Below are 15,400 nucleotides of genomic sequence, written 5' to 3'. Positions count from 1 at the left end.
CATAACAAACCACAATCCAGCAACGATAGTGAAGAATTTATGTACACTTACGCTTTACACAACTCTGATAAAGAAGATGCGATTATTTATGTTAAAAGCAATCAAAATTATCCTAGTCAAATCTACTGGTAGATAAATGAGGCGTAGAATAATTTGTGAAAACATCCGAGGGAAACGTGTGACGTCAATGTTTACCATTAAAGGTGTATTTTACGAAAAAAAGTTAAAGTTCCGTAATTGATTTCAGCTATATCATCAACTTGTGTAACCGCAAAAATTATCATGAATTATTACATGTTTTCTTCTTCCAGCATTCGATAACAATCCACAACGATTATGACTACTATTGTAAAGTCTTCATATTTAGGCTTTTCAAGTAAGAGTCTTATATTATGCATTCGTTAATGCATAAAATAATTGAATATATAAGGGCATTGAACCTTTAAGTAAAAAATTATTGTTGAAAAAACAATATTATAAGCAACTTATACAAAAAAGTGCGTCCTGTAAAACTATAAATGTAGTACTTTTCTTGTCTCGTAAAACAAAAGATTTTCGTAAAAAATTATATGTATTTTTAAATATTTGTTTTTTTAGAATCAAACTAGGCATCCGAAAAGAGCCCTTTATTCAAGGTGAATCGGATAAACTTTAGTTTCATTAGGATCTGAACAAGTGATCAAAGAATTATAAAAAAGTATAAATTATTTTGACTTCACTTCATCAATTAATACTATTACATAATTTCATAATTCTACCTAAAATTTTTCAAGCAGTTTTTGTGATTCTCTAATGAATTAAAAAAATAAATGCAAACAAAAAGAAATCTTTGCAAAACAGAAGGATTATAAAAATCTAAAACAGTTTAGTACATTCGGGAAACAAGATAATCAACTGACGCGTTATCGTAGGGAAAGGCTATAACCATTAAAAAAATTTAAAATCTAAAGAAATTATATTTTTCTTGCTTCACTGAAAAGTAGATATTTAACAAACTTTACTTTCACGACAACGTACCAGGTTGCTTTCATGTAAAAAATTGTACAAAACACTGTACATAATACATTTGTTCCGAGGTTTTCACGCTTTACCATTTGTTGTTTATTGCTACTTTCTTGTAAAATTGTTTTATTTCGTAAGAAAAAAATACTACTAAATATGCATGACGTTATCAAAACTTCAACAGTTTATGTAAAATCAAAGCATCACGATTCATTAAACCATTTTTTATTATTATTTTAAACACATATGTTTTTCTAAATTGAACGTTTTGCTTTTTGAAAACAATAAGATAAAAACTTCACTCACATGAAAAAAAAAAAACATTCATTACTCAATTTAAAACAATTTTTCTTTGGAATCAAACATTATGCAAATATTTCATTTGCTAATTGTTTTCAATTCCTGACTAGTAGAATACTGATTTTATTTAAAAAAAACTTAAAACATGTTTGAAAATAACGTACTACACATAAATTTTTTTTCTTGATAACACGTTTATAAGTAGAAATAAAGATATGCGTCTACGAATCAGATACCCTATACAAGTACAATATTTTATTTTTTGGAAGAAGAATAACTGAGATTAAAGATACTGCATAGAGCCAGTAGTATTCCAAAATTTTAAAAGAGAATATGTTTAAAATTAATTGATAAAATAGATTAAAAATTTGACGTAAATGTCAAAGTAATAATCCGTTACATTTGAATTTTCTTTATTCTTGAGTATGTCGCATAAATTGTGTTATATTAAAAAATATGAAATGGTGTGAACGAAAAAAAAAATCGTTTTTGTGGACTTTTCTATTTTAAACAAACGACAAATCGTACTTTTTTAGAGATATTTTCTAATATTTAAACTCAATAATATACATAAACTAAAAAAAATAAACCCTATCAAAAAGTATGAAATTATACTTGTTTTTATTTCAAATTCAAAAATCAAGAATGAAAAACAAGTAGCAGTATCACTACATCGTAAACAAAACGACATGTGTTTTTTTGTTTGCGTCTGATGTTGACGATAAGAAAAAAGGTACACAATGGATTGCTTTGACGCAATAAAGTTTGAATTTTCTTTTTATTTTTCCTCATGACGCCTAAGTATTTTTGCTAAAATGAAATATCGCCATTTTTGTACTTTTTATTTTTACATAAAAATTTGTTTATATACTCAATTTCACATTTCATCAGCTCAACAACAACCACATGACCAATCAATGACTCACATGAACGCAAATCATCGTTTCTCCTCTTCTGTTACCCCTAAAATAGTACCATCACCTTCAAACACAACTGAGTTTAATAAATTGGAAAGGGATGAATGCGTTTTAGATAGCTATATTTTGTTTTTTTGTTGTATTTTTCTAGTCGCTGGCATACTTCAGCTGCTGGTTTCTAAAGTTTCTATAATAAATATTCCGTTAAGCATTATATGGTTTATATTCGGTATGAGTATAAGCTTGATTGTTCATTTAGTAGCTAAAAAAAAACCCTGTTATTTTACAGAAAATATACATGATCATAAAATATATCTATTTTTGTATGGTGCTCAGTATATTAGTAAAACAAAAGCGGAGGTTATTTATTTAATTTTCCTTCCAATACTCTTATATGACGCTTCTTTACATATTAAATGGCACCATTTTAAACGATTTGCATATAGTGGTATTACATTAGCAGTGCTTGGCGTGGCGTATCAAGTCGCCGTTGTGGGTATCCTTTTCTACCTGACATTATCAGACGATCATTTACTTGTACCCAATTTTGATAAAACATTAAAAAGAAATACCGCCTTGTGTAATGCATTCTTGATAACAACATCTTTAGTATCGACTGATCCCGTAGCTGTTATCTCCGTTCTACAATCGCTCAACGCTTCAGTAAAACTTGTGACGATGTTTGAGGGCGAATCTCTTATTAATGATGGAACTTCTGTTCTTCTTTTTCAGTTTTTCAAGTCTTTATCTTTAGGACATGTAGTGTCATGGAATGGTATTTTGTTAAGACTTCTTTCTCTGCTTTTTTTAGCACCAGTTTTTGGTTATTTTGTTGGGGTGACAATCTACCGAACAGTTAGATACTTCCCAAAACATCCAGAAACACAAGTAAGAGAGACGTTATAAAGTGTACGATTTGTATTAGTCAAAGCGTTATTACTAAAACGGAATGTATCTTCTATAATTCTATGGTTTCAATTCTGTTTTTCTCCATACTATGAAATCTCATACTCGTTACTTTAAACATAATATTATATCTTTTATTTTATTCTTTCATCAATAAAAGCTATACAAATTGTTTACATATAGCAGGGAAAAAAAAATATTTTTTTATTGTGAGATTTTAATGTATATAATGGAAACAATATAAATAGTCCAATCTCTATCTCATGCAAACAATTTCTAAATTTTTTTTCACCTATAGTTACTTTATGCTTTGATAACAGACAATACATGAGAATTAATCACTAGGTAATTTCAAAATCTACTTGTATTGATCGGTGCCTATTTCTTTCAATTTATTAGGCTACAATGCTAATGGTAACAAGTTATTTGGTCTATTTCGTAAGCGAAAAATTCATTTCTACAAGTGGACCTGTAGCAATTGTATGCTACGGAATTTATTACACGGCGTTCGGACATGTCGGACTTGGTCGTGAAGGACACTTACAACATTTACACTCTGTTAACGTTTTGGCAGGATTAGCTAATACTAGCTTATTCATTATAGCTGGATCGATTACTATGAGAATGTTACTTGAAGGTATTCTACAGGAAAATGGTGTTCCTATTCGTATAATCTTTCATATTCCCATCTTCTATATTTATTTAATACTTGGACGAGCGTCTATGATTCTGCTTTTTTTACCACTAATTAAACGTACTGGGTATGGTATCAATTGGAAAGAAATAATACTTTTTGTATGGGGAGGTCTTCGAGGTGCTATTGTTCTTGCCATGGGACTAATGATTGAGCAAGATGAACGTATATCTCCAGTAATGCGTCGCCGTTCGGTTCTATATATAGCTGGAACAACTTTATTTTTACTTGTTATAAATGGGGCGTCTTTTGAGGTTCTCTTTACGTATCTTAACGCGTATCCACCAAAACCATTCAGAAGAGTATATTTAGAGCGTGTAATGAAACATGTAAGATTCAAAAAAAACCTACAATAATTTAGTTCTAAAATAATACTTTCAATTACTTTATCAGTTAGTCATTTCGCCAAACCGACATACAAACATCAATCATTTTTTATCACCCCTGCAACAAATTTTTATTATGCATACAACCTACATAGTTAGATAGTAGTACAAGCATGACTCTAAAGAACAAACCATCATGTTAGAAAAATAGATAACTTAACCACTTGATTCAAAACTATTTTCATAGCCAGTAAACAATCAATTAGTACTTTCATATTCTTACAGTAACCAGGTCATAGTGCGATTACGTATCATCATGTCCAAGTAGCTTATGGTTAAAACTAAAAAATTTCCCTTTGCTGTCAGATTGATCAAAAGTATTTTAAGGAATGTACTGTTTTGAAAAATTACTGGCTATTTCAAGGAACAGAAGTGTTAAAATTCGCTAATCTTGTCGTTCCACAATTGGGTAGTGTATACATTTCGACTAGAGTAGACTGTTATTTTTAAAGGTTGGAGACGTATGGACAACCATGGAAGAATTAATGTGACTCTACCGCAAATAAGTTCGAAATGGGATAATTTATTAAAGGAATTAGAAATACAGGAGTCCTTATATATAAACAGGTAAATGTATACTTGAAGTAATAGAAATTGGGTATAAATGCTTGAATGTTGTTAACACTAAAACTCAAATAAATTTTTGATGTGCTTGAACAGCATACAGGAACCAGAATTCTCTAATGGTAGGCTGATGAGTAATTCAATCCCCTATTATATAGGAAAAAACATATAGTACCTCGCATAAAAGTATTTACGTGGTAGCTCATAATTTATTTGTAGATGTGTACTGTATATTACACAATCCTCTCAACCACCAAAAAATCAGTGAACTAACACATGCCACAGCAACATCATTCTTAGGTCTTCATGGTATGTGCTCATTATGAATCATTTGATATCTATTTAGTATGTAGAAGAAAAAATATTTTTTTTTTACGATCAAAAAAGATTTTGTAAATTTTTAGAACCTCAGCATAGTGCTAAAAGCTTTAATGCAGTTCAGTCTATGGAACTTTTGGAGAAGATACCTTTGAAATTAGATAAAAAAACATATTCTCCAAGATCTAATTGTGCTTCTACAATGACTTATAAGGAATCGTCTTTCAAGACGAAAAAAATATTTTCAAGGTAGCTTAGAAATAGCTTTATTGCCTAACATTGATAATGGACTATAATTAAATTACTTTTTGTCAACTATCCAAGAGATACTTGTAAAGCAAGATCCGTAAATATTCCATGTTCCCCCGGAAATTCGAAATCTAATAATCCCGTGCTACATGAATCTTTAAAGTACAATAATACGTTAGACATCTACCCGGAAAAAATGGATTTTTGTAATAATAATAATAATAATAATAATATCAATGATATCAATGATAACGCATCCCAATGTATGTAATATGTTAAGAAAAAAAAAATTGGTCTGATTTTTATACAATAATTTCATCTAGGTGCACGGGATCCCTGTGAGGAAAATTTGGACATCCCCTATAGTTGTCACAAGAATGTTCAATTCAACGAAAATATTCCAGTGAATGGTAATGTAAGCCAACATAACAACTCTTTGGAAATAAACAAAAAATTTTACAAGTCGCCCTACCAAACCACTGCTCGAATGACATGTTTACGACATCCTGATTGGTGTCGAGAAGGTTTTTATTTTTATCCAAGCGCCAAAGAGCGCATAAAAATGAAAAACAAACAAGAAAGACCATTACCAGCATCTTCGCAGACTTTTGTAAGCAAAACTCCTGACAATGTGCAAACGACACTTCATCGAAGTTTTGACATTCTAACAAAAGGGCATCAAGAGTCTACAGGTATTTTTTAATGAATAGATTTTTTTTAACACACTGTTTAGGGCAATTCAAATTCAGCGAATCATTCAACACAAAACATTATTTTTCTAACAACCCTGTACCTATTTCAAAAACATCACACCCTTTACACCGGTCGGGTACTCGCAAAAAGCGTGAATTAATTAAGCACATGACAACACCAAGACATCACTCATCGGATAAACTTACAGCTGATTGTCTAGAAGGCTGGACATTTTTTTCTGACGATGACTGTGATGCAGAATGTAGGTCTTTTGATTATAAAAGTAAGCATTTGGTATTAAACAGTTCTAGTTCCACAATTGTATATCCACACACGTATCTTATTTGAAAATGATCTAGGAAAGTCACCCAAATCAAATACGAAAAAAGATACATTTATAAAAAAAATACAGAACTTTAAGGTATTAGAAGTGTTGTATCTCATGAACCTTACCATTCAATTTAATTCATCCCATAAAATGTTGTAAAGAAGTCTCTGTTACAATATTTATTATCTTTTGTAGAATTACAATCAAAAGCAGTATCGCACTCCATGGAAAACTTTTTCGAAAAAGTCTCTTAAAGATAAACTAGATGCCACAAACAGTATAAGGATGTTACGAAGGGAACGGGAGGGAGAATTGTACATTATGGCATTTAATGCCATAGGGGCTATGTATAAACAACTATATGATCAGCATCTTATAAATGGAGCAGTTTTACGAATACTCAAATCCGTACTCGACTCTGCTGTCGATTTCAGCGTTGGAAAACTACGGCGAAGTCCTATACTGGTAAGAGCTTCAAGTTAGTATACGCTGTGTTTTACAATTGAAATGGTAATCTATTTTATGAAATGATTTAGGATTCTGAATGATTTTATCTTAAAAGAATTTTGACTTATTTATTTTTCCAGGCATGGAGAGAAGCTTGTTCTGAGGCGGGAAATCATCATCTCAGTAGCGGCGAAGACACATACCGTACATTTCGTTTATCGGAACATCATCTACAGGTGAGAGATAATATAAGTCGAAAAAATGTGAAAAATCAGTTTATAAACTTTCAACTTTATTTTCTTAATCATGTTTAATTATTTTATAGAGTATGACAGCTTTTGAAGTGGAATGGAGAGTTTTAGAGTCACGTTTACTAAGATCTTGTAAACCAAGAAGATACTGGGGGTCTTTTTTACAACGTACAAAGAAGAAACAACCTATTTTAGCAGCCGCTTTGGATTACAAGAAAATTTTAAACTACATTCAACAACTTAGTGCCTTTGTGGATGTCCATGAAGAACTTTTGTATCGAGGAGGCTCATCACTTTCCAAACTTCTCGGTTCAAGATTATCTTCTAGCTATCAACTTCAAGTTAAAAAAGCTAAAAAATTTATGATTTACTTGATAAAAAAATTTCCGTATGGTTTTCCGTATGCTTTAGTAGTACATGCTGCAACATTGCTAATACATTTTAAACAACAAGTGAGAATATTATTTTTTATTTTTAAATCTACTTTTTGATCTCTTTTCAAATTTCGCAGTTAATAATAGAACAAGAAAAAAAAGGACTTTTATTGGAAGAAGATGTCTTCACGCTTAATGAATTGATGAATAATCAATTGCATGATCTTGTATCCTTCAGTCCTATTGTTTACTTGAATATTTTGAAACATTTGCTAAGCTATACAACTCTTTTTTGTTAACGCCTAAATTTTCAATCTGGCATTACACTTTTCATTACCAAAAACAACTGCCGATAGAAGTCGTCTTATGCAATTTTTCTTCTGAGGCTACGGATGAGAATAAGCATACTTTAAACATTTATCATTTTAAAGAGTATTTAAGATGAGTTAGCCTTTTATAATTTATGCTACAACCTGCTTAAGCAGAATGCTAATATATGTGTGCTACTCAAGCTGCTTTTCACGTTTATCCCATTGTCAGTTTTAAACTCAAATGTTCATGTTTTCTCTACTAACAGGCGACTTAAGTAGAACCCTTATTGCTGACCATAACATTTTATGCGCATATAATTGCACACCTGAGCTAACATTTAAAAGAAAACTTGCTAGCAGTGGTTTAACCCAAAAAAATGAGACACACAATAAGTTCCTTGATACTTTTAAATGAAAAAGGAAACTTTTAAGCTAACTGAGGTTTTGATAGGCCAAATGCTCCATATATTTCAACAAAATTAAAAAAACCATTTGTTTTTTGTAACCATACTGCAACAACGCACAAAAAAGTAATTTATAAAAAAATTATGCAAATTCATTAAAAAGGATAAATGTCTTTCAGAATAATTGCAGCTCTTCTTATCTTGATATATGTTATGAAGCAATAGGTGGTACAGTGTATTCAACCAAATTTTTATATGTAAGGAATTCGATACAATTCTTCCAAAAAAAAAATTAAAATGGGTTAGATCAACATATTAAGAGTATTAAAATGTTCCTAATACAATAAAAATTTTAATTAATTTTCAATTAATGATTTTCTTGTAATGGTTTGTCTTTCAGCCAGAATTTTCTGGGGGATACCACAAAGCTATTAATGCCTCTCGATTTATAGATAACTGCAACATAGGTTACGAACACTACCCTTTTATAGACAAATACATGAACTTTGTCTGTTTCACGCAACAATCTTGCTTTACAAAAACGACTATATTAATTAATTTATTCCTCATCATGCTTCATTAAGATGGGGGCTATCTCAAATATTCCATCAACGACTTTTCGACTAATCTCAATGTTGGGTATTTCAATTTTCAGCTTTGGACGGAACAATAATTAGAATTTTTCCTTCCTAACAGTCAAAGCAAGAATTCTCAACGCATTTAGAAAGTATTCGTACTTAGTTTTTTTTGTTACTAGTTTCACCATATGACACTTATAAATTTGGATGTTTTACGGGTAGTCGTTAAAGGAAAAGACTGTAATTATAATGAATTTTTCATTCATGTTTTCCATCTTATAGTGTGCATTATAGAAAACAACTAATATGGAAACGCCAGACTCTTCAGACGATGAATGGATGTTTCTTTATACAACAGCTGCAAAATAAATACGTTTTATACCAAAAACTATAAAAAATAATCGTACGCATTTCCAACAGTCTGATTAAAACTGCTTGCTACCATAATCAACAAATTTTAGATTTTTTTTTTTGTAAAATATAACCAAGTAAAACAAGTTGGATATTCTACTAATACAATGACTTGAATATCACTAGAAAAACAGTTTGCACTGAAAAAACGAAGCGCTTAAATTAGTCATGCTTTAGTAACGGACTCTAAGACCTTTCTGTAAATTGTGTATGTATGCGTCTTTCTCGCGAACCTAACGGCACATAAAGGTTATCTACTGTAAATCGTCTATGAAATCAAAACTAAACTACTGCTTGGATTTTCATTAACAGAAAAATTAAAGCCATAGTTTACGTTTTCTGCGAAGAATTCTGTAAATGTTGTTACAGACACCGACAATAGAGCGAGAATAGTTTAGAATGCGACATTATGAGAAAATGCTGTAAGCAACAGTAGTATTGAATTTTTTATTGGCACAGTCACCTTTCATATATAGAATAAACGTGCGTTTGAAAATCTGTGTTATAAATTGAATTAAAATTAAACCACTAGAAACGTAGAATTTTGTATTATTCCCTAACAACAGGATAAGGGTACTCATTAGTGTTTGTAGTAAGGAAACACTCCATGATAAAAGCGGAAGGAACGTAGGATGGATGTATCTTATTTTTGTTTCCTTCAATTTTTTTGCGTTTTAAATAGAAAAAATGCTGCTTATATATACGAACGCTATGTGCGAAAGAGAACTCTGTTTTGTAACCCGTTATCGACAGTAACATGCACAGAGTACATGAACAAGCTTATAAAAAATTTATCCTTGCACAACTTCATTTCGCCTTTTAAAATAAATTATACAGATGAGTAAAATAACATTAAGGAGACCGTTAATTGCATTAATCAATAAGCTACCATTATGTCATAACCATACAAAGTTGTTGAATATTCCGGCTTTTTCAAAACACTTTGGAATATCATCAAAGTTATGTTATAGTTCAATTAGTCAGCCATTCGCTAAAACACCAACCAGCTTAATCACAGAGGTGGCACCAGGTATTTAAGAATAAATAATTGTTTGTTTGTTTTTAATTTCATCGCATGAAATGCAGACTTTACGTCGCCAGCCGTATTCCCAAATGATTCCATGGAGCCTCTAACCTTATCCACTTACCGGGGTCAATATGTTTTGCTTCTTTTTTATCCCTTAAATTTTACGTTTGTATGCCCTTCGGAAATTTTATCGTTTGATAAATTCTATGAAGAATTTAAGACTAGAAACACTCAGGTGTGTGCAAATTCAATGTTTATTAGTTGATTGATTTCACAACACCTATATATATATACTATAACGTCTTTTTCCTAAGGTTATCGGTATTTCTGTTGACTCTCAATTTTCCCATTTAGCTTGGAGGAATACACCTCTTCATCGAGGAGGCATTTCTAAGATTAAATTTCCGCTTGTTTCCGATTTATCCAAATCCATTTCGAAGAGCTATGGTGTTTTAACGAAGGATAATACGTTATCTTTAAGGGGTTTATTTCTTATAGATAAAGAAGGTAGTTTTTTTAAATAACTCACTGTAAGAAGAGTACGTGTTGTTAGGTATAATAAGACACTGCGTTCAAAATGATTTGCCTCTTGGTCGCAACGTTGAAGAAGCTTTACGTATGGTCGACGCACTTCAGCATGTTGAGAGTTCGGGAGACGTATGTCCTGCTAATTGGACAAAAGGGAAAAAATCTATGAAGCCTTCGGTAAGATGCTTTCTTCTTGTATTTTTTCTGTATTCAAATCGAATCAATGACAGATGGAAGGCGCTGCAGATTACCTTAGTACATTGTGAGTAAAATAAAAAGGGGAAAATGAGAAACAAACCATTTTGGTACCTTATGTGTTATTAAATTAAATCCTTCAGTTTTTAAAATTTCAAAGAAAAACAACGAATAATTCATAAATTCTTTTTTCTTTACTATGGGCGAAAAAACGAAAATATTTCCATTTAGTTTACGTGAAAACAATTCAAATTTATGACAATTACAGTTGGTGACCCAACACAAGCTTTTTGTTTGCATTTTAAAAGTCCCCTTGCGTTTCTTCTTTTAATATTCATGTAAAAAAAAAAAAAAAATTTCTAAATTTAGAGATTATGAAAAAGTTATACATGTCAAACTTTTAAACAAAAATCACACAAATTTTTCCATCTAGTGAAATATAAACGTCAATTGCTAAACGAGGGACTTTCTGTAGCACTAATTGAGATTGTGCTTATTAGTTTGAATTCACGACCAATATATGGAAGATGTGCATTTAAAGATGGAGTTCAAACTCATGTTAATCCTTTAATTTTAAATCTCCATTTAAAGAAAAATAAGATTAAGAGATAATGATGTTTTGTCTTGATTTTCTTAATGTTTTCGTCAATAGAAAAGCACGTTTTATGATTGAAAATGCGTCTTATACACAATTACCTTAAACCCTGTACAGCCATCGTGGACACCAACAGAGAAATCACTGGAGACTATAGTTACATAACTGTTGCGTTTCCTGGAAATTTTTGCAGCTTTTTTTTGAAAAACCTTAGTTTTTGAATAGAAACAGTAAAAGTCTCGCACATCAATATAAATGACGTCTCTTTTGCTGACTTTACGATAAAGATAGTTTCTTAAATGCAATATAATATACGCAAAACTTTTACTGATATAACTTTGTTTATTATTAACGTATCGAATGATTTTCAAACTAAAAAATTAATCGCTTTCATTAGTGTGATGATTTATTTCCCGCTAAGTAGTTTTTCCTGGTAGCTAAATACTTTTCATTCTATAAACTTTTATAGCTTACAGACACAAAATATCACTATTTTAACGGCAGATTGCGTAAGTTTTTTTCTCTTGTCATTTTAACTACCTTTCAATTGAAAGGTAGTATAACGTTTAATGGTGTTGAAGAGTTAACATGTACATTAAAATACCTGTTTTTTTTTAAAGATGTGCACGACAGTAAAAACGTTCTTGTTGCAGACTCACACAAGAATTCAATTGTCATTCGACGTATTACTATATTGTTTGTCTTTATTTTTTGTCGGGATACTAAAAACATTTTAGTGCAACGTGCATGCTTAACACCACAATCTATTCTTACATACGTTCAACAATTCATATTTCAATGAGTATATACACAAAAACGTCCAACTGATTCAATCTATTGCGATAAATATAAAGTTTTTAAAAAAAAATTTTAGAGCATCTTTTAACGCTAGCTTTCTTAAGTAATTTAAATGACTCGTAACAGTTCGTACTTATTTTGGTGTCTTGCCGGTATACTAACAATTTATTCATGGGCGACCACGGCTCAAGTATTAGCCGTAGACAATTACAACCATTTTAATTTTGCGGAATTGAGAGAAAAGCGATTTTTACGACAAAATGAGGAAGATAATGATGATAATGATAATCAATACCATCAACAATCAATACGTGCCCTACCAACTTATCTTCAAACGTTTGACGCTGAACCGTATGACCAAAATAACCAACAACAATACTTTTTGGAGGAAGAAGACGAAGAAGAGGGAAAAGCCCCAGAAAAGAAGCGCAACTTTGTTTCACGATTTTCACGCAACATTAAAAAACGTTTTCAAAAGAAACCAGCAACTCCAGATAAAGTAATAAAGCATACAAAAGCATATAGAAAAGCTTTTCAAAACAGTGACGTTTCTAAAAAATCATTTAAAAAGGGTACAAAGTCGATGTGGTGGTTAATAAGCCACGAAGCTGATATTGAAGCGCTTAAAAGCTCTGGACAGATAGGGGAGACATTATATAACGACGCTCTCTCAATTATAGGGATCTTCAAAAAGCATATGTTACATAATTCGTAAACATGTGATGCTTACGTTTTCAAAAATTTGTTTCATTTGTTTTCAATTCAATAAACTACACTTATGGTATTTAACTTTAGTTTTTTATAACTTTTAATTTTTCTGCCTTTCTCTTTTTTTTTGTTTGTTTTTTAATTTAAGACAAGACAATTTTTTTTAATAAAAACACTGTTATAAAATTTGGAGTAGAAGCAAGACATCGCTTCTTGTAGTTTTTGCATGCGTTTTTTATTACGTATTCAATCACTATAACTACAAAAGATACTACAATGTAATAAGGATGTTTAATGGCGGATTATTTGAAAAAAGATTTTATTCATGTATTGAGTTGACAAAAAAAAAAAAAATATTCAAGAACTATGTAAGAAGAAAGTAACTTCGAAAATTTTTTCTTTAACGCTATAAATAATGAAAAAAAATTCTTTTTTTCTGATTTAAATAAAGAAATATACTTTAAAAATGTCTATTTGTCATTTTTTATAGAACCAAAAGATGCGATACTAAAGCAAATTATAAGAGTGTTAAAAATAATCGGAGAATCAGGTGATTTTTTGTCAAAAATAATTGTATCTAAAAAGAATGTTAGACAAAGGGCAACAGAAATGCACAGAGCATTATGCATAGCGGTGAGTCGTTTCAACAAAAGAACAGTTGAATAATCTTTCATAACGAGCCATAAAACCTGGAAACAAAATAAAAATGACGCTTTAAATTCAATCGCATATAGAAAACATACAAGAAGCACTACACGGAATGACCACTTTTTAAAAAGAGAACTGACTCCATGAGTAATCATGGCGTGGAAAAGGGAACATATAGTCACAAAAAAAAGACTTGAAATGCGTAGTTGTGCTAGCTGAATAATATACGAAGTTTCAGTTTTATCTTTAGTTTGAACATCTAATACTAAAGCAGCTAGAGCACTCAGAAACGCAGTAATCACTCCTAATGGGACTCCCTTAAATATATATTCAGATGTTAGAGATGCTTCAGTGATAACAAAGTTTCGTGTATATGATACAAATGCCGTACTAGCCAAAAGAACAACAACTAAAATAAAATAACGCGCCAAGGGATAAAAACGTTTAAAAAAAACTGCACTGAAAATTGCTATAAAGGGAAGTTTTAACTGATTTAAAATTGACCGAGATGTACCATCCAAGTACACCATTGAAATCAACTGCAAGATCTACAACAAAACCTTTAAACTATATAACTGAAGTTATCTGGAACGTACTACACTAATCGAATGCAGGAGGGAAGGGAGCGATAAATTGATTATATCAATACAAGACCAACACTTTTTCCATTCTGTTTTTCCGTTAAAAACGAGAGAGTAAATATTTGCGATGCAAACCGATGTGAAAAATTCAAGGACAAAAGGAGTTTCTGGAAATAAAACGTTTTTTTTTTTTTTTAAAACAGGATCCCATAGGGCAAGTTGCAACATAATTGGAGTGCATGAAACGAGTAAGCACTGATATCATTTGCACAGACATCAATAAATTGTAAAACAAAGTAGCATGATACAAATTACTTGTAAAATTAATAGCAACGCCTCAGAGTGAAGGAATTTATATATTAAACTGATTTCTTGCTTTTCATCTTTTTCTATTAATAAAAGAGAATTATCATCATTTTCTATATCTTTTTCGTCCTCTAGCATTGAATGCACTTCTTCTTTTTCCTCAAGATTATTTGAATAATTCCTTTCTGTTTCAAAACGCTAATCAAATATAATTTGTCTAGTGTATTTCATCACCTTTCATTCTAATAACAACTGCGAATTTGTTCCACTAACTTTTTTTTATGAAAATTATGTAGGTATTAAAATCAAAAAAAAAAAAATAAATAATTCTTGTTTAATTAATGATGAGCACGAAGAATATTCATTAATTTGTTTTTACAGATTTCGAATACCAAAATTAACATGCTTAAGCTATAGTGACGTTTTTATTTCTGTATGTTTTTTTTTTTTTAAGTACTCAAAATAGAAAAAATATAAACTTTTTTGAACTAAGCAGCAATTCAAAAAAATTCTGCTTAAATATCATGGTTCTATATTTCAAAAGAAAAAAATTACTTTGACGAATTTCATCATTTAATACAACACAAAATTAAAAGATTAATGGTTCATTTGCGTTTATTTGTTGCTACTTAATTTTTAAAAACGACTGTTTTATTTAAAGTGTTGCTTAGAAAAAAAAAAAATCTCTGAACTATCATGGTAAGGCTACGCGACTTGACCTACGCGCGCGGTTACGAAAATAGTGAGAAAACGCAAAACTGAATGGTGTGCTGACTCTCAACAAGTTTTACGTATAAGAAGCGTCGTGTTTAAATTTTTTTTCTTTACTACTTCTCTGTTTATAGAAGCAAAAGAATATTTTAATTGAATTTTGATTTGTA

General features: G+C 30.6%; 3 protein-coding genes and 1 long non-coding RNA gene across 10 annotated transcripts; 2 read left to right on the top strand and 2 right to left on the bottom strand.

Annotated features, from left to right (window-relative positions):
• Window positions 1-2,071: 2,071 nt before the first annotated feature.
• Window positions 2,072-8,092, top strand: LOC128884079 (uncharacterized). 7 transcript variants are annotated; one of them, XM_054137135.1, is made up of 16 exons: window positions 2,076-2,882; window positions 2,952-3,107; window positions 3,525-4,148; window positions 4,512-4,614; window positions 4,658-4,772; window positions 4,866-4,891; window positions 4,989-5,078; window positions 5,174-5,336; window positions 5,412-5,599; window positions 5,660-6,028; window positions 6,070-6,312; window positions 6,389-6,450; window positions 6,553-6,822; window positions 6,945-7,040; window positions 7,130-7,507; window positions 7,567-8,092. In XM_054137135.1, the coding sequence occupies exons 1-16, from the start codon at window positions 2,118-2,120 to the stop codon at window positions 7,726-7,728; spliced, it is 3,810 nt and encodes a 1,269-aa protein (XP_053993110.1). In that variant the 5' UTR covers window positions 2,076-2,117; the 3' UTR covers window positions 7,729-8,092. The 7 variants fall into 7 exon arrangements, with proteins under 7 accessions (XP_053993111.1, XP_053993110.1, XP_053993109.1 ...); XM_054137134.1 differs by having other exon boundaries at window positions 2,078-3,107; window positions 3,525-3,879; window positions 3,931-4,148; window positions 7,567-8,091; XM_054137133.1 differs by having other exon boundaries at window positions 2,078-3,107; window positions 5,660-5,751; window positions 5,800-6,028; window positions 7,567-8,091.
• Window positions 8,093-8,363: 271 nt separating this feature from the next.
• On the bottom strand, window positions 8,364-9,021 carry LOC128884086 (uncharacterized). Its single transcript, XR_008459229.1, has 2 exons — window positions 8,882-9,021; window positions 8,364-8,833 (listed from the first exon to the last, which is right to left on the bottom strand). It is a non-coding gene; the product is annotated as an uncharacterized LOC128884086 (long non-coding RNA).
• A 940-nt stretch (window positions 9,022-9,961) lies between these two features.
• Window positions 9,962-11,150, top strand: LOC128884085 (peroxiredoxin-2-like). Its single transcript, XM_054137142.1, has 5 exons — window positions 9,962-10,163; window positions 10,220-10,395; window positions 10,475-10,667; window positions 10,714-10,865; window positions 10,919-11,150. Exons 1-5 carry the CDS (start codon window positions 9,971-9,973, stop codon window positions 10,952-10,954), a joined length of 750 nt encoding a protein of 249 aa, XP_053993117.1. The 5' UTR covers window positions 9,962-9,970; the 3' UTR covers window positions 10,955-11,150.
• Window positions 11,151-13,256: 2,106 nt separating this feature from the next.
• Window positions 13,257-14,915, bottom strand: LOC128884083 (uncharacterized). Its single transcript, XM_054137140.1, has 5 exons — window positions 14,754-14,915; window positions 14,529-14,704; window positions 14,229-14,468; window positions 13,728-14,180; window positions 13,257-13,673 (listed from the first exon to the last, which is right to left on the bottom strand). The coding sequence occupies exons 1-5, from the start codon at window positions 14,758-14,760 to the stop codon at window positions 13,455-13,457; spliced, it is 1,095 nt and encodes a 364-aa protein (XP_053993115.1). The 5' UTR covers window positions 14,761-14,915; the 3' UTR covers window positions 13,257-13,454.
• Between the last annotated feature and the right edge of the window lie 485 nt (window positions 14,916-15,400).

This window comes from Hylaeus volcanicus, unplaced genomic scaffold (assembly GCF_026283585.1).
Source record: "Hylaeus volcanicus isolate JK05 unplaced genomic scaffold, UHH_iyHylVolc1.0_haploid 12237, whole genome shotgun sequence".
In the NCBI taxonomy this organism is placed as follows: domain Eukaryota; kingdom Metazoa; phylum Arthropoda; class Insecta; order Hymenoptera; family Colletidae; genus Hylaeus; species Hylaeus volcanicus.
This window is presented reverse-complemented; position numbering and strand designations above follow the sequence as displayed.